Raw genomic sequence first — 24287 nt, 5'->3', positions numbered from 1 at the left:
ATGGTCTCGATCTCCTGACCTTGTGATCCGCCCACCTCGGCCTCCCAAAGTGCTGGGATAATAGGCGTGAGCCACCACACCCGGCCAGAACTGATCTTAATTCTCAAACCAGTGACCCTAATGAAGCGTCTTCGTTTCAGGTGGGCTCATTCAAAACGACATTTTCAGGCTTGGTGCAGTGGCTCAAGCCTGTAATCCCAACCCTTTGGGAAGGGAGGCAGAAGGATTGCCTGAAGCCAGTAGTTTGAGACCAGCCTGGGCAACATGGTGAGACTGTCTCTACCCACCCCCACAAAAAAACATTTTCTCTTCTCCACAAACCTCCTGCCTCCCATTAAAATGTCACTCCCCCCAAAAAATGCAGAGGAAGAGGTAAGATTGCAGGCTATTTGAAAACAGGGGCATGAAGTTTGTCAGTTCCCTTCTGTCTCCCCACAGCATCTGTGTTCCATTAGTGTAGTGGCTGAGAGCGTGGATATTTCAGGCAAGATGCCAGCTGAAGATTCTCTAGTCATCTTGGGAAAGCCGCCCTGCCCCAGATGCACCACCTCTTCGTGTCCCAGGGTCCTCTCCTTGCGGCCCTTCACATCCCATGGCTTCTCGTGTGCGGGCTCCTCTTCGCCTGTGCAGTTGATGCCACCTTCCAGCTGCCATGTGACAGGTGGGCAGAGACTGGGGCTCCCGCATTCCCAACTCCAGCACCTGGCTGAGACACTGGGCCCTGGGATTGACTGTGACCGCCCTCTTCCCCTTTGGCAGGTCCTGTCTCCCACTTTCAACACCCTCACTTAAGGCCAGGCAGAACCCTTCCTACTGCCACCAGTCATTAAAATAAGGCTGCATCCCTCCCTTCCCTTCTGAAAATCCTTCCTGGGCTCCTTCTGCTGTTAGTGCCTTAAATGAGCGCCCCTCACCTTTCTAACCTCGGCTCTTACCACGTCCTGGCCACCAGTGTGCTTTTGCTCTTGCCATTCTCTCAGCAGGAGTGTCCCTATCCCAGTTCACTCCCACATCAAGTGTGGCTCAAGCTGCGTCCTCCAGGAAGCCTTTCATTATCACTCAGGTCAGAACTGGCTCCCTTCTGGGCACAGGACTTTTCCGAGCCGGCCGCCCACTTCACTCTGCCTTTCTGTGGACAAGTCCATCTCCTGAACTAAGGACATAAAATCCTTGCAGACAGGGTCCTGTCCGTCACTGTATATTTCATGGTGCCTAATGGTGCTTTGTCTGAATGGACATGAAATGAGAACACACTCCCAGCTTCCAAGAAAGATGTGTATTCTCCCTAACAACAACAAAAGAGACCTAAATGGGCTGCTCCCTGAAGAGAGCCCTCAGCTCTTTTACCGTGATGCACACTCGGGGCTGGGTGTAGGCTGTGTGATCAAATGTATGAAGGAAGAAGGAACGGAGAGAACGTGGGCAATCAAGGCCTGGCACTGCCCTACAGGAGGCTTACAGGTCACACTCCCAGAACCGTCTCTATCCCCATGCCTCTCCTAGTAAGATTCATTGCCTATGGTTTCAAAGAAAGTGCAGTTTCTAGGGAGTGAAGGAAAACGTGAAATACAGAAAATAAAGACAGAAAAACACACAAATTATTAAATAAAATTTAAACAATAGAGGGAAAAAAAGTGTAGTTTGTTCTGCAAGCCACAGCCCAAAGAAGTCTATTTCCTCCCACAGGATGGCTAGAGTTTAGGAGCCACTTTCTCCTCTATAGCTCACCAGAGGACGCAGCCTGAAGAGCTCAGGGTTTGAAGGTTGGGCCTTGGGCGGGAGTCAGCTACTATTTCTAGCTGTTCTAGAAAGACCTAGAAACTTCCTGTGTGAAAACAGGATTAGGAAGCTCTGGGGGTGAAAATGCCATGCACGGAGCTGGCCCATGCCAAGTCCCTTCTATTTTAAATTACATCTTTGGCCAGGCACGGTGGTTCATGCCTGTAATCCCAGCACTTTGGGAGGCCAAGGTGGGTGGATAACCTGAGGTTAGGAGTTCCAGACCAGCCTGGCCAACATGGTGAAACCCTGTCTCTACTAAAAATACAAAAAAATTATCTGGGCATAGTGGCGCATGCCTGTAATCGCAGCTACTCAGGAGGCTGAGGCAGGATAATCGCTTGAACCCAGGAGGCAGAGGTTGCAGTGAGCCGAGATCATGCCACGTTACACTCCAGCCTGGGTGACAGAGCGAGACTCTTGTCTCAAAAACAAGAAAAAGAAAAAAAATTACAGCCTCATCAACATCTCCTGCTTCTCTGAGACAAAGGGAACAAACCAAATCAGGAAAATCGTGACAGAAAAATGACAGGCAGCCATTGTCATTTCCATTCTTGTTCGTGGTTTCTGGTTTTTTTGGTTTTGTTTTCCTTTTTAATTTTTTTCTAGAAAAAAAAAAAACACAACCAGGGGAATTTATATGACAAACTATCAGTGTCAGGATGGCAGAGGGAAAGAGAAAGAAGAGGAAGGCCAAAGACATGGGGAGTGAATAAAAAGTGGGTTCCGGATTGTGCGGAACAGTCCACAGGGTCATGTACAGGTCCTCAGGAGATGACCAGTCCCTTTGGCATGCATGTCCAGTGCCTGGTCTTCTGGTCTGCCTGCTCAGACACCCAAGGGCAGAGAGAGCTGGCCACAAGTAAACCTGCCAATGACAAACTCAGGACTTAACAGAAAGACTTAGTTCAGTTCCTTGGCTTTGTGCTCAGGCATCACATAGCAGGCAGCCTGCAGCCTTTCTTGCCTGAGAGAAGAGTCCAGAAGAGCAGGAGAGTCACCTTTGAACACACTCTGGCATCACAGCAGTGAATTGCAAGCAGCCACTGGCTCGTGTGCAGATGTGGCCCTCACCACCCATGCAGGCATCTGTCCGGACATCCCCAGTCAATCTGGCCAAAGGATGGGACATGACAGTCTCTTTCTAGCCACAGCTTCATAGTGTTGTCCATTCTCCAGTCTTGCTCAAACTATCTATCACCTTAAAGGTTGGAAGAGATTGGAATCCATTTCCTTTTCAGCTCAGCAGGGGACACTGATTCCCAAGAAGCAAGTAACTTAACAAGGACAGGTTGGCCATCTGGATCTACACTGAAGGTCTTTCAAGTTTCATCCACTTTATGCCCAGATCTCAGGGCAGAAAATTCAGCCAGACCCAGAGCAAACAAGGTGACCAGAGTGATGGCTGAGCAAGAAAGTCCCAGCAGCACACTGCAAGACCAGAGTACATTCAAGAGGGGAGAGGGCACGTGGCAAGCTGGAGTCCCGAGTCAGAGTCTAGGGCAGCACTGGGTCTGAAGGACACAGCCCGGCCTGCTGGGCTGACAGTGTGGGTCTGATGCCTCACATGATGTGGCCCCACTGGTTGTATTCCTATGTGGAGGGTGGTGGGTTCCTGCCCTGTTGTGGCCCCTGTTCCTAAACTGAGGCCAGGTTCCATCTCAGTGCTGCAGTCCTGAGGAGCACCACGCTGGCCCGCCAGCCAGGCCACAGTCCTCAGCCCCTCTGGGTTCCACGAGAAGGCCCCAGGGAGTCACCGTCACTGAGAGGGAAGGGGCCAGGGAAGGGAGGCTGCATTCTACTGGGAGTGACTCGGGGAGGGACTACCATGGGCTTGGAAGGAGCTACAGCCCCAAATATTGCTGAGCCAAAAGGAATGGGATACATGTCTAAAAAGTGACAACAGTCTTGTCCCTATTTTAAAAACAGAATATTGTTGCTGTTGCCTGGTTTCATTTTTTTCCTTTTAAAACCACTCATATTTAAAAGGTGAAGGGCTGGGAGATGTAGTCCCCTTCACTCTGGTCCTTGATAGGCACCAGGGGGCCTCAGTCTCACGCTGGCTCCTGCTCTCCTTGCCTGGGCTCCAGCCACATGGAGCAAGGGCAGAGAGGGTTGCAACTGCTCTGCCTTCCCAACAGCGATTCCCTCTCCCCATAAAACCAGGGCACACGTGAGGAGAAGTCCAAAGAGTAAAGTGCACAGAACTCCCCGGAGCAGGTGGCCTGGGGGCGGGTCACTCCGAGAAGGAAGGGGTCTGGGGGCCGTCAGCCCAGAGCTACAGCTGTGGAGCAAACACTGATCCCTGTGAAGTGAGCCTCCAGGGCACAGTCCCCTTTCCCTTGGGCCCTTTGACACTTGTTTTTGGGACTGTCCACTCTCAGCAGCTCTCCAAGGAAAGTCTCAGTCCCAAAGATATGGCCCATGCTGGAGGAAACTTGGATGACCTTCCCTGGCTGGTAATGACTCGTGAATGTGAAGGGGGCAGGATGTGGCAGGAGGGAAAGAGTACATTATAGAAAACCAGTGGACCTCCGGTTCTGAGAGCAGGGATACTTGGATGACCCTAAAGGCAGAGTCTCTCCTGGGGAAGGTTTGGAGAAGATGGTCAGGATCCTACCAGTGAGGCCTGCTGGGGAAAGGAGCTCCTCTGGGTGCGAGAGGAGCTGCAGAGTTGAGGGAGGGGCTGCCGAGGAAGAGAGCCCAGGGCTGGCATTAGGGTGTGTAAGCAGGGGGTGGCTGGAACTGGTTGATGACCTCATATTCCGCCGGGTAGGGCTCGTTCTCCTCCATCTCTGAGAGCAGCTCCAGCGCCTGCTCCTCTTCCTCTGTGGGGTAGTGGCGCAGGAGGTTGGCTGCCGTGGCCAGGATTGAGGCTCCACCAGCTCCTGCCACCAGGTAGAAGCTAACGGCGAAGGTGACATAGACCTGGGATCCATGGTACTTCTTATGCTGCTGCTGCTGGGCCAGGATGAGTTCAGAAGCCCAATAAGAAAAGCCAATGACGGTGGCACACTGCAGGACTAGGAGACAGAGGGACAGCACAGAAGGGGAATTAGTGAGCACTCCACAGCTAGGATGCTTGAGGACCCAATCACAGCCTCTCTACCCAAACCCCATTCTCAGAGAACCTGCCTGGCCCCAGACTCTGCAAGGAGGAGCTCTCTTGGCCATGGGATTCCTGGCCTGAGGTTGGGGACAGCAGTCTGACCTGATCTAGGCCAGTCAGATTCCATCTGTCTTAAGGAGCAAATAGGGTCATGCAGCTTGGGAGCTGGAGTAGGCACACCACAATTCAAACCAGCACAGCAGTGCAGGCACGAGGGAGGACAGCAGCTACATACAAAAAAAGGCGGGTCTGTAGGGAAGCAGGAAGGTGGAGAGGAGAGAATCTGACCAGGAACTCCAGGGGAGACACGGGAGACTGCCTGGTTCCTTCTTCACTCATGTCAGGTCTGAGCTTCAAATGCCATTTTAGAGAGCTGTGAGCTTCCTTGTGGAATTTCTAGCAACATTTCCCCTCTACAGCTGGGCTGAGTGGGTTTGTGATCCTGCCAAGTTAGCAGCTAGACTGGAGCAGGCTGCTGACACCCTGACACTCTGGGAAAGACTGGAGCTTGGCACATGAGCTCCTGGAAGGGTGCCTGCTCAGAGAAACCAGAGCCCCCACCGGCAACTCAGACAGGATGCCCCCACCCTGTAGCAGTTCCTCTCCCACTGTGAGCAGGCTCACGGCTTACCCGTGAGGATATGGGCGAAGGCATAGCGACGAGTGATCTTCAGAGCGGGATGCTTCGGCCCAAAGACATCCAGAAGGAAAGCGGAGAGACTACACAGGATGCCCAGGAAACAGAAGGCGGCGATGACCCGCAGGAGCAGCACTGTCTGGGGATTCATGCAGAAATCTGTAGAGGGAGAACCAAATTTTCACGGCCCCAAGTAACACTTGGTGCAGGAAGTCCCCACCTAGAAGGAGTTTGATTCCCCTCCACCACAGTCCTGGGAGCCAGGGCAGTTCTGGAGGACGCTGTCTTAGCCCCTGCTCCTGGGTGGTCTGCAGGGGAGCTGGAGCAAATTCCACATTAGCAAAGGCCACTGCTCTCCTGTACCTCAAGTCCTTCTCTTTCCAACAAGACTAGCCTAAGTGCAGGATTCTACTTCATTGTGTATGCCATGCCCTTCTAACCATTTTTAAAGACACTGACAATTAACCTGACATGTTAATGCATTCTGCTAAAGGATATTTTGAGCTGGCAGGAAAAGCCTGACTTTGGAGCTGAGACAGCCAGAGAGGCTAAGACCATACAGGTCAATTAATGATGATTCTCCATTTACTCACTCATTCTCTTTTTGTTCCAAAAAGAAGTTGAACTTGAAGATACTATGCTAAGTGAAATCAACCAAATGTAGGACAAATATTTTATAATTCCACTCATATGAGATACCTAGAATAATCAGTTTATAGAGACAGAAAATATAATGGTGGTTGCCAGCAGGTAGGGAGAGGGGAGAACAGGAAGTTATCATTTAATGTGCACAGAGGTTCAGTTTGAAATGATGATAGTTTTGGAAACAGATAGTCATGATGCATGTGCTTAATATCAATGAACTCAACACTTAAAATGGTTATTAATACTTTGGGCGGCTGAGGCAGGAGGATTGCTCAAGGCCAAGAGTCTGAGATCAGCCTGGGCAACATAGTGAGACCCCGTCTCTTTGAGGAAAAAAAAAAATTAGCTGGGCATGGTGGCGCATGCCTATAGTCTTAGCTCCTTAGGAGGCTGAGGCAAGAGGACTGCTTGCGCCCAGGAGTTACTGTAAGCTATAATCACACCACTGCACTCCAGCCTGGATGACCGAGAGAGACCCTGTCTCTTAAAAAAACAAAATATTGGCCAGGCATGGTAGCTCACACCTGTAATCCCAGCTCTTTGGGAGGCCGAGGCGGGCAGATCACGAGGTCAGAAGATCGAGACCATCTTGGCCAACATGGTGAAACCCCGTCTCTACCAAAAATACAAAAATTAGCTGGGTGTGATCGCATGCGCCTGTAGTCCCAGCTACTCTGGAGGCTGAGGCAGGAGAATTGCTTGAACCCGGAAGGTGGAGGTTGCAGTGAGCCGAGATTGCACCCCTGTACTCCAGCCTGGTGACAGAGTGAGACTTTGTCTCAAAAAAAAAAAAAAAAAAAAAAATGTTGGCAGGGCACGGTGGCTCACACCTGTAATCCCAACACTTTGGGAGGCCAAGGCGGGCAGAACACCTGAGGTCAGGAGTTTGAGACAAGCCTGACCAACATGGGGAAACCCTGTCTCTACTAAAAATACAAAATTAGCCGGGCGTGGTGGTGCATGCCTGTGATCCCAGCTACTTGGGAGGCTGAGGCAGGAGAACTGCTTGAACCTGGGAGATGGAGGTTGCGGTGAGCCGAGATTGCGCCTTCACACTCCAGCATGGGCAACAAGAGAGAAACTCTGTCTCAAAAAAAAAAAAAAAAAAAAAAAAAAAAGTTAAAATGCTAAGTTTTATGTTATGTATATTTTACCACAATTTTTAAAAAAAGTAAAATAAAGAAAAGAGGAAGAAAGAAGTTGCAGCAGTTTAGAGAAATGTGCAGCTACAAGAAAGTATTACATAGATTAGGAAAGTTGGTAGACTATATCATCACATTTCGTTTAGCTCCCTCCCTGAACTCTACGAGAACAAAAGAATTCTTTTAAAAGGCAACCCACACAAAAAGAAAGGGAGGTATAAAACAAGGTTCCAAAAACTGGAAAGTAAAGGGAAATAGACCTACCTAAAAGGGACTCAGCAGACTCGGCAGAGCTGGGGACAAGCCATCAACAGGAAAAGCTAGGAAGCCACCACATTTATACCACAAAAGCCCCAGAAGCCTTGGACAGTGCCAGCGTGCACACGTCAAGGGCATAAATGAAGGAAAAGGAAGAGGCTGAAAGAAAAGACACAGCACTCAAGGGGTTCCTGGGGGTCATGGTGCAGGGAGAGCCCATGACAACAACCACGCAGCAGACACACAGCAACTTGTATTTCCCTCCAGTACTTTAGCCATTCTTTAAAAAAACATTTCAACTAGACGACACTGCCGGGCACAGTGGCTCACGCCTATAATCCTGGCACTTTGGGAGGCTGAGGCGGGTGGATCACCTGAGGTCAGGAGTTCGACACCAGCGTGGCCAACATGGTGAAACCCCGTCTCTACTAAAAATACAAAAATTAGCCGGGCGTGGTGGCGCGCGCCTGTAGTCCCAGCTACTCGGGGGGCTGAGGCAGGAGAATCGCTTGAACCCTGGAGACGGAGGTTGCAGTGAGCCGACATCGTGTCACTGCACTCCAGCCTGGCGACAGAGCGAGACTCCATCTCAAAAACAAAAAACAAAACAAAACAAAAAAACAAAAAACTAAACAAAACAAAAAAACAAAAAACTAGATGATACTGTCTGTCTCCTTTGATAACTATGCAAACTGCAAAAGCTCCCAGAAGCATAGGGTAGAATAAAGGCTGAACCAAAAAGAAACGAGGCCATGATTAAGTATTTTAAGCTTTCATAAAAAGTAGAAATGGGGTCGGGCATGGTGGCTCACGCCTGTAATCCCAGCACTTTGGGAGGCCGAGGTGGGTGGATCGCCTGAGGTCAGCAGTTTGAGACCAGCCTGACCAATATGGTGAAACCCTGTCTCTACTAAAAATTTAAAAAATCAGCCAGGTATGGTGGTGTGCACCTGTAGTCCCAGCTACTCAGGAGGCTGAGACAGGAGAACTGCTTGAACCTGGGAGGTGGAGGTTACAGTGAGCCAAGATCACATCACTGCACTCCAGCCTTGGTGACAGAGTGACTCCGCCTCAAAAAAAAAAACTAGGAAATGGGCCTTAACTTCCTCTCCTTCTTCTGTTACAGCCACTGGCAAGTTCTTCTTTTATTTAGGCCATGGGTCACCAAGTGATTTAGGAAAATTTGGAAAGGGCTGGCAAGACTCAGGCTATATAGCGTCCTTTCCTGAACTTGATCTCAGGCTGAGAGGGTGTGGGGTGTGATCATCAATCTCTAGGGCATACCCAAATCACTGTGGCACTGGCTGAAAGCGTGTTCCCAGGTCCCCAGAGAGTCCGAGTTCTAGGTCTGGAGCAGGGCCTAGGAATCTGGATTTTAACAAGCAGCCCAGGTAATCCCCATGCAGGTGATCCAAGCCCCACACTTCAAGAAACACTGGTTCCAGACCTCAGAGGAAGGTGGACTGATGGGGGAAAGTCCAGGAACCTGGGGAGGGGACCTAAACCCAGCAAAGCTGACTCAGCCCAACAGATGCCAGCATCACAGGTTCTGGGTAGAGAGAAGCCCTGAGCCTCTAGGATTGAGCACGCATACCCTGCCTCAGGCTCAGAGTTCGCCCAGCAGAGGCTGGCTGGGCCCAGACAAGGCTCATACACCTCTGTCTGGCTTTGGGTCACCCACGAAGCAGCCCTCAGAGCTATCTGTCATGATCTCTTGTCTGCTGACCATCTGTTTTGGGCCCAAGCATCCAGCCTGGGTAACTGTCTACTGCCAGAAAGCCTGCCTGTGTGTGAACCCTGCCAGCAACTGGGACCAGCCTTCATTGAACCCAGCCCTGCAGAGCCGTAGTGCATGGGGCCTCACTGAAAGAAAAGCTCTAGGAGACAGGGGCTATCTCCTGGCTTTATTTTAAATCTTATTAAAAGCTAAGAGAGTTCTTCTTGGGGTCCACGTGGCATGTGGCAGGGATGGGGCAGTGTTCTTATAGTGCTTCCAAGAATAACCTACCAGAGGTCACATGCCGCTCTGCAGCAGGCCGTGTCAGATTCCACTCACATTACTGATGAGGCCAGGCAGTTGGAGTAAGAAAAGTAATATGTGCGGGCTTCAAGGAGCCTGTATTGTTTCTTTGGCTGGATGGTGAGCACAAGGATGTTCATCTGATTATCCTTAAAAATGTACATCCATGACATATACTCCTATTGTCTTATGTTTCATTACACATGAGTTTTAGTAGTAAGGAGACATGCACATGATAAAAAGCTTCCAAGAGGACATCCCTCCCCTTGCGGATGTCTACCTGCTCCTCTCCAGAGGCAAATATTGTTGGAGGGGCCTTGTATACCCCTCCTGGAACAGCCTGTGCACACAGATGGGTGAAGTGCCCCCCTGGGGGATTTACCACACAGCTCAGATGAGGAGTCGGGGGCTCCAGAAGGTGAAGTGGCTTCCTCCAGGCCACACGCTGCAGAGCTAGATTCCAAACCATGATCAGGCTCCCCTACACTGTGCTGCTCGGAATCACTAAGTACCAGACTCGGCCGCTGTATTTTTCCCTGGAGATAATCAATCAATTCCTAAAGAGTTGTGCGTGAATGAGGGGTCAGAAGCTAACAGGAATCCTGTTGGAGCCATCCTCAGAGCCAGCTGCTAAGCTCACTAGAGGAACAGCTTGAAGCAATGAAATCTCTCAAAGAAGCAAAAAAGGTTTGGGTCATTAAGTCCTCACATGGGGAATTACTGGGCAAAACCTGCCAGGCATGGTGTCTAAGCTCCTGCAGCATTGCCACCATCAGAGCCTGCTCTAGGAAGTGGTCAGGACACCGGAAAGGCTTGGGACCTGGCGCCGAATCCTAGCTCTAGCAGAGACTGTGTTACTTTGAGCAAGTCCCTTGAGTGCGCTGGACCTCTGTTCTCTCATCTATCAAATGAAAACAATAACATCTGCCCCACCCACCACCAGGGCATGCTGGGTCAGCTGACACCGTGCCCATGAAAGAGTAGCCACCTGTGCTGTTATTAACCAGAGGCTGTTTCAGCTGGGCCAGTGTGTCACCTCAGCATGCCTTTCCTTCTTCTACCAAGACTTCCTTGACCACACGTCAGCCCGTGTGGACCAAGGCCTACTAAAGCCAGACTAAGGGCCTACCCTACAAGTATGACAATATGATAGAGAGAAGAGACTTTTGACCTAAAACTCCAACAGGTTTTGTTTCAATGTAACTGCCTTTCCCCACTCCAAAGCTGTGAGTAAACCCTCAGGGTTAGTGAGAAAACCAAATATGAACTTCCCTTTGGGTAACGTTAACAGATACCCCAGGGGCCTGCCCCATGTAACAGGTGGGTTTTCCTCAGAGGGTCTCAGAGCACACCGGAAGAACAGGCAGTTATCCTAGACAGGCTTGGAGCCCAGCTCAGAGACTCTTCTGGAGTCAGTATCTCAATGTCTTTCTCTCCTCCCTTCCTAGACATCGGTACAGCAGGGAAGGCAACAAGCACCTGCTCCCATGAGGGGATTGCTAAAGAAAACCCCTGAAGGTTATGTATGTAGGATTTTATTCGAGAGAGAAATGGCATGCAAGGCAGGACCCTAACTTGAAATTCAAGCCAGTGGTGCAGTCCACGATGCCCTGGCTAGACACAGAACACCTCCTACCTTCCAGCTGTGCTCTGGCCTGTTGATTTTGGTAAACACTGCTTGGCGGTGCCCTCTAGTCATCAGGGAAGTAGGCAGCTGTAATAGGATCCCATGGAACTGACTTTGCTCAAGGTCACTGGTGAGTCACCAGGCTAGATTTGTTTTGAAGGTCCTGCCTCTTCCTGTCTATCTGCCCATTGCTCTAACCACTCCTGACCCAAACAGTCTGCAGGCAGAAAGGCTTAAAAGGACTTCTGTCCCACCCCGCCTCCCTTCTTGCTGGAGTCCCTCTGAATTAGAGACACTTCCCCAATGCCCCAATCCCTCTTTATGCATCTGTGCAACCTGCTCGGAGTCTCCTCACTGTGACCTTTTTAGCTTCCAGACAGGCCTGTGACACAGGCCTCTTAACAGAGCCCTCTAGTGCCCAGCCAGGTTATCCCACAGACACCAACAGGCCCCGCAGGGCCTGGCAGTGTCAGCTGCCCCAGTCACCACCTATCAGGCACACAGGCTCTCTCTGGAAGGCCCTTGATCTTCCAGTGGCTGCTGTCAATTGTGATTCACCTGACTTCTACTCCCCAACTTCCTCATTCTCCAAAGATGCTTCCTGGGGCTGTTGCCAGTGCCCTTTGGTGGCCACACTTGAGAGGCAGAAAGGCTCAGAAGAAATGACTATCTGCGGCCCCTCTTTCTGGGGTCTAGAGGTGTGAGTCTATCTCCACCCAGGGCCAGGTTGAGAGCTGTGTGAGAAGCAGGCACCGCTTGCAGGGGCAGTGGAGAAAACCCAGGATGAGGTCTTTTTTTTTTTTTTTTTAAAGGAAGGGTCTCACTCTGTCACCCAGGCTGGAGTGCAGAGGCACGACGATAGTTCACTGCAGCCTTGAACTCCTGGACTCAAGTGATCCTGCTGGCCTCCTGCTTCAGCCTCCCAAAGTGCTGAGATTACAGGAGTGAACCACCACACCCAGCCCAGGATGGGTTCTTTGGAGCCAGCTTTCATTGGCTAAAGCCTCTGAAGCTTTGTGAATGACAATGGGAGAGTGGCTTTGCCCTGGGATCACCAACTAAAGCCTCAACACTGAGGCGATGAAGTTATGACAAAAAGCACAGCTTTGGCTGGGCTTATGATAAAACTCAACTAGAATAGGAAAGTGATAAGCCTCAGGCAGCTTTGATGGGAAATAAACTCGGAGCTCACTAAGGTGTTGCGGTAAGAGTATGGACTTTGGAGTCAATGTCCACTCAGATTAGCTGAGCAAACTACCTAGCTTCTCTGAGCTGGGACCTTTGTGAAGTGGGGCTGAAACAGTACCTACCAAATAAAGATGCTGTTTAAGAGGAAAAAAGCAGGCATGGGGTGTGCTTAGCATAATGTCAAAATGTGGCACTCAGGCAGGGGCTGAGAAATGGTAAGGCTGCTCCAGGGCCTGCTGGCTGCCCAACTCCCATCACCGGCAGAGACCTGGCAGGGTCTGTTCTCCCTCTGGAAGTATCTACATGTGGCCAGGAGCGGTGGCTCATGCCTGTAATCTCAGCACTTTAGGAAGCCAAGGTGGGTGGATCACCTGAGGTCAGGAGTTTGAGATCAGCCTGGTCAACAAGGTGAAACCTCATCTCTACGAAAAGTACAAAAATTAGCTGGGCATGGTGGAGCACCTGTAATTCCAACTACTCGTGAGGCTGAGACAGGAGAATTGCTTGAACCCGGGAGGCGGAGGTTGCAGTGAGCTGAGATGGCGCCGCTGCACTCCAGCCTGGGTGACAGAGCAAGAGTCTGTCTCATTTAAAAAAAAAAAAAACAACAACTCTATATGCACCACATCTGTGCTTGACAGCTCTGCTCCCTCTTGAGATGTGGAATACTCCAGGCTCTCAGGTCAGGATATCTGTTAGGCCCTGAGGATCAGCACAGTCACACAGGATACTACATGTCTGAAGGCCCACTGGGTACCAAAAAACCAGTAGGTACAAAGAAAAGGGAGAGAAGATGCAATCAAGGACTTCCGGATTCCTTACTGATTCTTCTGTGATAGCTCATGAGGCACCACTGCCAACTCTCCTATTAATGGGCACAAAGTGCTCTTAGGAGATGGCCACAGGCAAGCAAGTAGAAACTATACACAGGTTAAGGTCTCTAAATATGTGAGCAAATGTAATGTAAAGGTTAAGAAAACATGCTTTGCAAAAGACAAAACGGAGCCTGAATAATTTCTTTCTTTTTTCTTTTTGCGATGGAGTCTCACTCTGTAGACCAGGCTGGAGTGCAGTAGTGTGATCTGGGCTCACTGCAACCTCACCTCCCAGGTTCAAGCGATTCTCCTGCCTCAGCCTCCTGGGTAGTTGAGGCACCAGCCACTAGGCCTGGCTAATTTTTGTATTTTTAGTTGAGATGGGGTTTCACCATGTTGGCCAGACTGATCTTGAACTCCTGACCTCAGGTGATCCATCCGCCTTGGCCTCCCAAAGTACTGGGATTACAGGTGTGAGCCTCCATGCCTGGCCTGGCCCGAATAATTTCTTAGAAAGGGTAAATACACATGTGAACAAAGAAGAACCTGCACCAAGAATTTACTTTTTTTTTTTTTTTTGAGATGGAGTCTTGCTCTGCTCTGTTGCCCAGGCTGGAGTGCAGTGGTGTGATCTTGGGCTCACTGCAACTCCTCTACTTCCTGGGTTCAAGCGATTCTCCTGCCTCAGCCTTCAGAGTATCTGGGACTACAGGCGTGTGCCACCACACCCAGCTAATTTTTGTATTTTTAGTAGAGACAGGGTTTCTTTCACCATGTTAGCCAGGCTGGTCTCCAACTCTTGACCTCAGGCAATCCACCCGCCTCGGCCTCCCAAAGTGCTGGGATCAGAAGTGTGAGCCAGTTCCTGGCCTTTCTTTTTTTTTTTTTTTTGAGATGGAGTTTCGCTCTTGTTGCCCAGGCTGGAGCACAATGGCGCAATCTCAGCTCACTGCAACCTCAGCCTCCCAAGTTCAAGCGATTCTCCTGCTTCAGCCTCCCAAGTAGCTGGAATTACAGATGCCTGCCACCACGCCCGGCTCAAAAATTTACTTTTATTTTTAACATGCCTTCGACAAGGATGCACACCAAAGTGAAATAATTATGAGATTGCTCCTTATGACAGCTGAAGTAAAACAAAGGATAAAAACCATAAATGGCACGGCATCATTTTATATTGGCATCAACAGAGGTGGGGTAGTCCCAGCTCTGCCACCCTAAACTGGGTAGCCTTGGGGAGATCCTTCATTTTTCTGAGCCACAGCTAAGCACACCCTATGCAGTGCTAGATTTCAGAGATCTAGCTTTCTAGATCTGATGGGTCTAGTGGTGGGAAGGTGGTATGTGTGCTTCAAAGAAAGCAAGTACAGGGCAATGTGCTAACAGAAAAACCACCAAGACTCACTCAAGCTTAATGCTCTTTGTGCCATTAGCAACATGACAGAGAAAAGGCTGCATATAAGGCCTCTGTCGTGTGCATAACTTTGGCTTTAATGAGCCAACCCAGCAAAGAGTACCATTAAGGTGAAATCTGGAAACAACCAGTTGTCCCCAACCTTCTACAAAATCACCCTACAGCTTCTAAAACTCAAGAGAGATGCAAAACAGTAAGAGAACACTCAGAGAAAGGCAACATTTGGCCACAAGGATGAGGCTTTTCAGCCTAGACCTGCAGAAGCAGAGTATGGTCCGATGCACAGCGGGGAACTTGGACCTTTTCACCAAATCCCAGTGCCTGAATTCTTCAGGAGGTAACACGCAGATATCTAACAGGAAGTGCTTCTGATAGGCGGTGCAGTAAACATCTGGAATGCATCACAGCCAGGGAATAGCACAGAGAGGATAGCACAGAGAGGATATAAGACCTTCAAGATGGCTCAAAAGACCTTGGGGTTGATGAACTATGCTGTTACTAAGGACTGTTTGGGGTACATTGATCATTGTTAGGGTAAAAAGCAGGTGATACAGTCCAGTCCTGTCCTCACACTTCACAATTTTTACTGGCGACAAGACTGGGCAGGATAAACTATGGGGCCCATAGGACCCTCCCATCGTCTGCTGTCTTTCTGGCCGGAAAGCATGATGATGAACAAAGCAACCTTGCCTCTGTCAGGCACACCTATAATGGTTCCAAGAGCCACATTCCGACTGTTGTATTGCGGGTGGCAATGGAACGGTCTTCCGATTACCTAAAATGCCACAGATTCCCTTCTTCTCTAATACGCATCCGATTACCATAAAACTCTAAGATATGTTTTAAAACCTAGTCATATTAAAAGTTCCTTTTTCTCCATTAATCAGTCTGCCCCAAAGAAGCTTTTCCATATTTCACAGGCTCCTTAGAAGAGGCCAGCTAACTGTGATACCTAGCACCCTTATCTTTTCTCGATACACAGCGTCCTTCCTCCAGCAGAATCCTAAAATAGCAGCAGTCCGGATTAACATGGCTGTGAGGAGTAGGTGCTTAGCTGAATAACATCAGAATTAATGAGGGGCCGGACCCCAAACAGAGCCACCTGGTGGGCATGAACACCAGGCAGTTATGGGGCCGTTTCCTTCAACCAAGTGTCTGGTCCCTGGCTATCTCTGCTTCAGCCAGAACACATTCTGTCCCCCACCGAGGCTTTAAGGGCCAGCGCGCAGCACCCTCACCTTTCAGCAGGTCCGGGTGCACATAGCCCAACACGTCGGAGACCCCCAGCTCCTGGCGCGAACAGGTGCCTCCGTGGATGTGCAACCAGGCGGGCTCGGCGAGGGCAGTGCACAGCGCCGTGATAGACAGGGCGCCAGGCAGGGCCGAGGCCAGGCTACGCTCCGGCTGCTTGGGCAGAGCGCTGCCTCCCGGGCTCCTCCGCCGGCGCCCGCCGGGCAGCCCTGCGCCTCCGGGGGCGTACATGCCCGGGGCCGCCCGCCGTCGCTCCGCAGTCGCTGCTGGTCGCCGCCGACCTCCGCGGGGCGCGCAGAGCCTGACAGTCCGGTGGAGGATAGCAACGCTCCGGGTTCGCTGCAGGTGAAGCCGGGACTGGGCTGTCAGGGTTGACACCAGAGGATAGGGGGGTGGGACCCGGGGCTGACGGAGACGGGGAGGGCTGCGGGAATTCGGGGGGCGGAGACAGGAGACTCCGGAATGGGACTGCGGGACGACAACCGAAGACGGCCAGGGGCCAGATGGGGTCTGGGCAGACTCGAGTGGGGGGCGGAGGGATCGGGGATCGGCTACTGCTAGAGCAAAGACCCGGAGTCAGGGTCTCAGCCAGAGGATGCCGAGAGGCGGAGGACCGGGCTGGGCCGCGGGGATCGGGGACTCGTGATCTGGGACCGGCGGTTTGGGGTGCGACCTGTGCGCAGAAAAGACCCTCCCCACGCCGCCCATTGTTCCTCACCAGTCAGCAGGCCCCAGGGCTGGGATGGTGCTGCTCAGCCCAGTCACGGGCTTCTCGGCTGCCGGGGGCCGAGCGTTCCCAGGCCCCAATCCCGCAACGCCCGGACAGACCCGGGGCCGATGCACTTCCGGCTTCCTCCTCCTCTGCCTCCTCCTCCTCCGGCTCCCCGCCCCGTCCCCCGCGCGCGTCACAGGCTGGGCGCGCCGCCGGCTCTGCGCAGGGCCTCACGGGACTGGTAGTTCGAGGCGGTCCCGCGATGCTTTCCCTGCCGAGGTGAGGGGAGCGACTACAACTCCCAGAGGGTATGGCGGCCGCAGCAGTGGGCAGTTGAGTTTCCGGGGCGACCCAGGTCCTCCGGCGGAAGCGGGAGCCTCTGTCGGCCGCGGAAGCCTGGAGTGGGCGGTACGCAGACGCGCGCGGTGAGACCCGCTGTCTGCTCAGCGGACTCTGCCCGCCCCCACCTCCCCCTGCGTCGGGCCGACATGAAGGACTCGCTGGTGCTGCTGGGCCGTGTCCCGGCGCACCCGGACTCCCGCTGCTGGTTCCTGGCCTGGAACCCCGCGGGGACCCTGCTGGCCTCGTGCGGCGGCGACCGGAGAATCCGCATCTGGGGCACGGAGGGTAAGGCCCAGCCTGGTTGCGCGGCCCTCAGCGCTGAGGGCTCAGCCTGCGCGTAGTGCAGGCGCTCAGCCTGCAGGGGAGGCTGAACCTGTTCCTGGCGGAGGGAGAGTGGGATGTTAGCCACGCCGAGAAGGGCTTTAAGGTAAAGAAGTCTGCGACTGTTGGGAGGAAAAACGTAAGCAGACAAGCTGAAATGTCAAGGGAATTGTGTTAGCTGCAGAGGCAGGAAAATGGGAAAAGAGAGGTGTTAGGAAAGTGGCCTTCAGAGTAACTTGCGACTGGATGGTCACATTTTATCCCGAGGGCATTGGGGAACCAATAGCAATTTTAGATCAGATTTGTTTTAGAAAGATGCCTCCAGAGGTTGGGCGCGGTGGCTCACGCCTGTAATCCTAGCAGTTTGGGAAGCAGAGGCGGGTAGATCACCTGAGGTCAAGAGGTCAAGAGGTCAAGACCAGCCTGGCCAACATGGTGAAACCGTCTCTACTAAAAGTACAAAATTAGCTGGGCGTGGTGGCGGGCACCTGTAATCCCAGCTACTCGGGAGGCTGAGGCAGGAGAATCCCTTGAACCCAGGAGGCGAAGATTGCAGTGAGCCGAGATTGTGCCATTGCACCCCAGCCTGGGCATCAGAGCAAAAACTCCGTCTCAAAAAAAAAAAAAAAAAAAAAAAAAGCTTCCAGAGGAAGTAGATTCAGTTGCATCTTTGTAAAAGCTGTGAAATACACTCCCTGAGCTTTCCCCCACTAGCTTGATTCCAGTGCTAGCCCCTGATATTGAATGGCTTCATGGTGCTGCACCCAGCTCCAGAGCCTGGCCTGCGCTCCGCCTTTAGGTGACAGCTGGATCTGCAAGTCTGTCCTTTCTGAAGGCCACCAGCGCACCGTGCGGAAGGTAGCCTGGTCCCCCTGCGGTAATTACCTGGCCTCTGCCAGCTTTGATGCTACCACTTGCATTTGGAAGAAGAACCAGGATGACTTTGAGGTACCCAGGCTGGTTGGGACCAGTATTATTGCCTGTTTCCTCCCCAGGGCTGGTTCAGGAACCTGAGCCAACCTGCGCCAGTTGGGCTGTACCCATGGGAAGGGGCTTAGGGGTGTTAGCTGCTGTTAATTCTCATTTTCTTTCCCCTTTCACAGTGTGTAACCACTCTCGAGGGCCATGAAAATGAGGTCAAGTCAGTGGCTTGGGCCCCATCTGGCAACCTCCTGGCCACTTGCAGCCGAGATAAGAGCGTTTGGGTCTGGGAAGGTGAGGCCAGGTCCCTCCAGGTGGATTGGGAACCACCTGACAGCCCCCTCTGTGTCCCTGACAGGGTCGGCTCTTGGGTCCCCTTTTTCTCTCCCACAGTTGATGAAGAGGATGAGTATGAATGTGTCAGTGTTCTCAACTCCCACACACAGGATGTCAAGCATGTGGTTTGGCACCCAAGTCAGGAGGTAAGAGTCAAGCAGGGACTCTTGTGGGAAGGGCTCTGGTGTGCAGGCTTGTGCCCAGCCTTCCTCTGCTTTTCAGCCTTAATCTAGCTTTTACGGAGAGTTCCATCTGTGAACAAAAAACATTAGTCCCTTTATAAAAACAGATCCGGCTGGGTGTGGTGGCTCACACCTATAATCTCAGCACTTTGGGAGGCCATGGTGGGTGGATCATCTGAGGTCAGGAGTTCGAGACCAGCCTGGCCAACGTGGTGAAACTCCGTCTCTACTAAAAATACAAAATTAGCCGGGCATGGTGGCACATGCCTGTAATCCCAGCTATTCGGGAGGCTGAGGCAGGAGAATCACTTGAACCCAGGAGACGGGGGTTACAGTGAGCCGAGATCGTGCTATTGCACTCCAGCCTGGGCAACAACAGCAAACTTCATCTCAAATAAATAATAAAATAAAATAAAAGCAGATACCTGGAACTGACCTGTCCTTTGCTTCCTGGGCCACACAGACACATGTTGGGTTTCCTTTCACTCTTCCCCCAGCTCTTAGCTTCTGCCAGCTATGATGACACAGTGAAGCTGTACCGGGAGGAAGAGGATGACTGGGTATGCTGTGCCACCCTTGAGGGCCATGAATCCACTGTGTGGAGCTTGGCCTTTGACCCGAGTGGCCAGCGCCTGGCGTCTTGTAGTGATGACCGTACTGTGCGTATCTGGCGTCAGTATCTACCAGGCAATGAACAAGGTGAGGTCCATTAGTAGAGCTAAAGAAGACCCATGTCTCAAGGGGTTCACAGTCTGCTAAGACACGTACATGAGTCAGAGCAAATGGGGGTAAAAGGTAAGATGTGCCACAAGAGGGCTTTGGATAGAGTGCTGGAAGAATCAGGAAAGTTTTGTAGAACGGGTTGTTTCATCTGAATTTAAAAGGGTATGTAGGATTTTAACATGAGAATTTCACGTGAGAATTCAAGTGAAAACTTAACAGTGTGAGTAAAGATAACAATGGCGGGAATGCTTAGGCTGAGGGGTGGTAATGCATTTAAATGGGGCATAGGACGTCTAGGGTTTGGAGAGGAATAAAGTGGGTTGGGTCGGCTGGTGGGTGGCCTTCACAGGCACGCAAAGTAGTTACATACAGTCTGCAACAGAACAGGGATGCTTCCTCGGAATTCTGCTTGAGAAACGCCAGTCTGGCTATAGTGTGTAAGGCAGATCAGCAGGGATGGGGACACGAACGGAGACGCAGACTCATAATCAGTTGAAGATGAGGGTGAGGGAAGGTAAGTTAGGTTCTCCTTTGAGGTGCCCAGGACATAGAAACGTTTAAGGGCAAGAGAAGTCTGTCTTGCAGGGGTGGCATGCAGCGGCTCTGACCCCAGTTGGAAATGTATCTGTACTTTGTCCGGCTTCCACTCAAGGACCATTTATGACATTGCTTGGTAAGACTCCATCCCCCACCCCATCCCATCCCCATAAATCAGGGATTTTAGAGAAGGCATACCCTATGCAGTCCTCTGCAACCCTGGGGGAGTGCTTGGGAATTGAGGGCAGCCACCCCCATTCCTTATCAGGCCTGACTCTACCATGCTGGTTTACAGCTGGCTGGGCTGGCATTCACAGGAGCAGAGAACAGTCCCAGGCTGTGAGGGCAGCACCAGCGCTAGAGGTTCGCACAGCTCGTGCTGTCCAGAAGTTATTATTGAATCTGCATTCGTGGCTGAGGTTTTTTTTTTGTTTTTTTGTTTTTTGAGACAGAGTCTCACTCTGCAGCCCAGGCTGGAGTGCAGTGGCGTGATCTCATCTCACTGCAAGCTCCGTCTCCCGGGTTCACACCATTCTCCTGCCTCAGCCTCCCAAGTAGCTGGGATTACAGGCTCCCGCCACCATGCCTGGCTAATTTTTTATTTTTAGTAGAGACGGGGTTTCACTGTGTTAGCCAGGATGGTCTCGATCTCCTGACCTCATGATCCGCCCACCTTGGCCTCCCAAAGTGCTGGGATTACAGGCGTGAGCCACCGCACCTGGCAGTGGCTGGGGTTTTTATAGGTAACACTGACTCCGGCCTTGTGGAAGCTGGAAAAGCTGCACCATTCATATAGGAGAGTAGGTTAGAGGGTAGTTCTGGCCCTGAGAATTGATCCCTAGGAAATCCAAAACAGTGAAAAAAACTGAGCACTTAAGTTTGCTTTATATTAGCAAACATTTGGGAATCACCTATTCAACAAAAGTGAACTTAAGTAAATTATGGTAGAACTCAGCTTGTTGTATCACTGTTTAAAGAAAGGGGTTAAGAATACTTTATGATGGGGCCAGGCGCTGTGGCTCACGCCTGTAATCCCAACACTTTGGGAGGCCAAGGTGAGCGAATCATGAGGTCAGGAGTTCAAGACCAGCCTGACCAACATGGTGAAACCCCGTCTCTACTAAAAATACAAAAATTAGCTGGGCGTGTTGGCACGCACCCAATCCCAGCTACTCAGAGGCTGAGGCAGGAGAATCGCTTGAACCCGGGAGGCGGAGGTTGCAGTGAGCCGAGATTGCGCCACTGCACTCCAGCCTGGTGATGGAGCAAGACTCCATCTAAAGAAAAAAAAAAAAAAAAAAGAATACTTTATGATGGCTGGGCCCAGTGGCTCACGCCTGTAATCCCAGCACTTTGGGAGGCTGAGGCAGGTGGATCACTTGAGGTCTGGAGTTTGAGACCAGCCTGTCCAATGTGATAAAACCCTGTCTCTACTGAAAATACAAAAATCAGCTGGGCATGGTGGCACATGCCTGTAGTCCCAGCTACTCAGGAGGCTGAGGCAGGAGAATCGCTTGAACCTGGGAGGGGGAGGTTGCAGTGAGCCAAGATCGTGCCACTGCACTCCAGCCTGGGCGACACAGCAAGACTCCATCTCAAAAAAAAAAAAAAAAAAAAACTTTATGACATGGGAAACTGCTTATGCAAGTGAGGAAAGTGCAGTTCATAATTGCATGTCGTTTTTTAGGATAATCATAGTAGGGGAAAGAACTAGATTGCAGCATCTGAAGATATAAGTGGGTGATATTTGTGACTCCTTATTAGTTAAGGAAACATTTTAATAAGAGGTTTTTAGCTGAGGCCTGAAGTTAGGGAAGAGAACAGGCCAGGAACTATGAAACAGGTCTCTCTGGCCTAATTAGTCAGGTATACCCACTGATGTCACTTTCCTTCCAGGTGTCAGCTGACAGGGGCTCTGGCCACAGCTTGTGGGGATGACGCGATCCGCGTGTTTCAGGAGGATCCCAACTCGGATCCACAGCAGCCCACCTTCTCCCTGACAGCCCACTTGCATCAGGCCCATTCCCAGGATGTCAACTGTGTGGCCTGGAACCCCAAGGAGCCAGGGCTACTGGCCTCCTGCAGTGATGATGGGGAGGTGGCCTTCTGGAAGTATCAGCGGCCTGAAGGCCTCTGAGCTACCTCGACTTTGGACAGAGTAATGACTCCCCAGAAAACGTCATATAAGACTTTACCAGCCCCTGAGAGGACCAGGAGGAGCATCCTTGACCTTCATTTAACTTGGCTCACTTCTCTTCAGACTTGGGTAGAAGTGCAGAGCCGCAGAATTGCTTTCCTTCCCCGCCTTTGACATGAGGCCTTCAGTAAAGAGCTACAGAACATCAGTACATTGTTATACCACAGATTTTTCTTGCATTAGGGCACAGTGTTAAATTTTTTGGAGGTAAATATACTATTTATAATCACTATATATAGTAGGAGGGGGTATGTGTCTCAGGCTTTTCTGAAGTTGCAAGACTTAAAGAAATAATCCATCTGCATCCCAAGTCCTATTTTATAAGGATATTCATAAAAATTCCATGGTGAATCCTTGTCTGAAATAGGTCCTCCCTTCCCAGTTTCTGTGTAAGTCTTTGCATTTAAGACATCCAATCAATAATGAAGGAAATTTTTTTCTGAATGTAGGTTTGAGTGAGAGGCACCTCTGCTTTCCCTTAGCAACCCTCATATACCTCCTTGCACTGTTACACTGTGATGGCAACTGGGGATAGAAAAAAATGGGGAAAGACAGGAATCCTAAAAGGGAGAGTTATTACTGGCCACAAGCCCTGTATTCTCAACAGGGATGCAAATTGGTTCTTCAGTAAGGATAAAAAAAAAAATCAGACAGTTGTTTGTGGCCCTCCTAAGGCCCACAGCACATATATAGTGTGTCTGTGATACTCCATTTTCATGGCAGGGAGTGATCAGGAAGAAGGCTCCCTAGGGGACTGCCGATTTAAACCAGTTGAGAAACACTGCCATCAGCAGGCAGTTTCAGACTCACTCAAGTTGTCTCTTGACAGTCACTTCTAAATGGGTTCTAACGTGACAATGGCCTCCAAAACTACAGCCTTCCCTGAAGTTTAAGCTGTGACCTTAGATTTTAGAAGGACAGTGGGGCTGTACCTAGAATAGTGGTTCTTGAAGAATGCGGCCTGCAGATCCTGGGAGTCCCAAGACCCTTTCAGGGAGGATCTGTGAGGTCAACTGTTGGCACTGTGGCATGAATCAAGGTGGTGGCAGCAAACTTCTAGTAGTTTTGATATGTCCTTGATAGAACAAATAGCAATGGTTAACTATTAAATGTTGACCTAGCCAGCGCAGTGGCTCACGCCTATAATCCCAGCACTTTGGGAGGCTGAGGCAGGCGGATCACCTGAGGTCGGGAGTTCGAGGCCAGCCTGACCAACATGGAGAAACCCCGTCTCTACTAAAAATACAAAATTAGCTGGGCATGGTAGTGCATGCCTGTAATTCCAGCTACTCGGGAGGCTGAGGCAAGAGAATCGCTTGAATCCGGTAGGTGGAGGTTGCAGTGAGCCGAGATCATACCATTGCACTCCAGCCTAGGCAACAAGAGTGAAACCCTGTCTCAAAAAGAAAAAAAAAGTTGACCTTGAGAATTTATAATATTCTGAGAAAACTGGAAGCATGCATAAAGCCCCTCTGCTGTGCACTGAAGTATGGGTGCCTTGAGGAAAAGCAGTTATACAGTTGAGTTGCAAGCTGAATTGGCTGTTTTCAAGGCATGCCCTTTAGAGTTGAAAGAACTAGCAGATTACGGTATTTAGACTTGAATATTTGGCTGATATTTTCTGGAAATGAATGGAATGAGCCTCTCACCTCAAGGGAAACAACTGATAGTGTTGCCAGTGATAAAGCTTTCAAGCAAAAATTGGAATTTCTGAAAATCTGTACTCCACCATGAGCTTTATTGTTGGGGATATTAACAAATGTGATTTGTATAATGAAATGCATTTCATTTGGAAGAATTCAGTGAACCATTTTTCCAAGTGACCAGTACGTGATGTTACAAAATCATGCATGGCTCAAAGATTGATTCAAAAGTGTAAGACAGGCCAGTGGATTTTAATGTATTAACAATATAAGAGTGCATTAAGTTTTCGGAGTCTACATTGCCTTTAAGAAACTATGACTTGTAGTAAGCCGGGCGCGGTGGCTCACGCCTGTAATCCCAACACTTTGGGAGGCCAAGGTGGGTGGATCATGAGGTCAGGAGATCGAGACCAGCCTGGCCAATATGGTGAAAGTCCGTCTCTACTAAAATTACAAAAATTAGCCGGGCGTGGTGGCAGGTCCCTTGTAGT

The 24287-nt window shown here is 50.7% G+C and overlaps 2 protein-coding genes across 4 annotated transcripts; one reads left to right on the top strand and one right to left on the bottom strand.

Annotated features, from left to right (window-relative positions):
- Positions 1-1261: 1261 nt before the first annotated feature.
- Positions 1262-16802, bottom strand: TMEM127 (transmembrane protein 127). Of its 3 annotated transcripts, none has more exons than XM_063789615.1 (4): positions 16601-16742; positions 15870-16221; positions 5520-5684; positions 2325-4802 (listed from the first exon to the last, which is right to left on the bottom strand). In XM_063789615.1, exons 2-4 carry the CDS (start codon positions 16111-16113, stop codon positions 4495-4497), a joined length of 717 nt encoding a protein of 238 aa, XP_063645685.1. In that variant the 5' UTR covers positions 16114-16221; positions 16601-16742; the 3' UTR covers positions 2325-4494. The 3 variants fall into 3 exon arrangements, with proteins under 3 accessions (XP_054534596.1, XP_063645685.1, XP_063645684.1); XM_063789614.1 differs by having other exon boundaries at positions 15870-16244; positions 16601-16741; XM_054678621.2 differs by lacking the exon at positions 15870-16221 and having other exon boundaries at positions 1262-4802; positions 16601-16802.
- Positions 16777-24079, top strand: CIAO1 (cytosolic iron-sulfur assembly component 1). The gene is made up of 7 exons (XM_001144741.7): positions 16777-17221; positions 18057-18205; positions 18361-18472; positions 18572-18660; positions 19194-19395; positions 20005-20092; positions 21853-24079. Exons 1-7 carry the CDS (start codon positions 17083-17085, stop codon positions 22091-22093), a joined length of 1020 nt encoding a protein of 339 aa, XP_001144741.2. The 5' UTR covers positions 16777-17082; the 3' UTR covers positions 22094-24079.
- The last annotated feature ends 208 nt before the right edge of the window (positions 24080-24287 follow it).

Source organism: Pan troglodytes, chromosome 12 (assembly GCF_028858775.2).
Source record: "Pan troglodytes isolate AG18354 chromosome 12, NHGRI_mPanTro3-v2.0_pri, whole genome shotgun sequence".
NCBI lineage: Eukaryota > Metazoa > Chordata > Mammalia > Primates > Hominidae > Pan > Pan troglodytes.
This window is presented reverse-complemented; position numbering and strand designations above follow the sequence as displayed.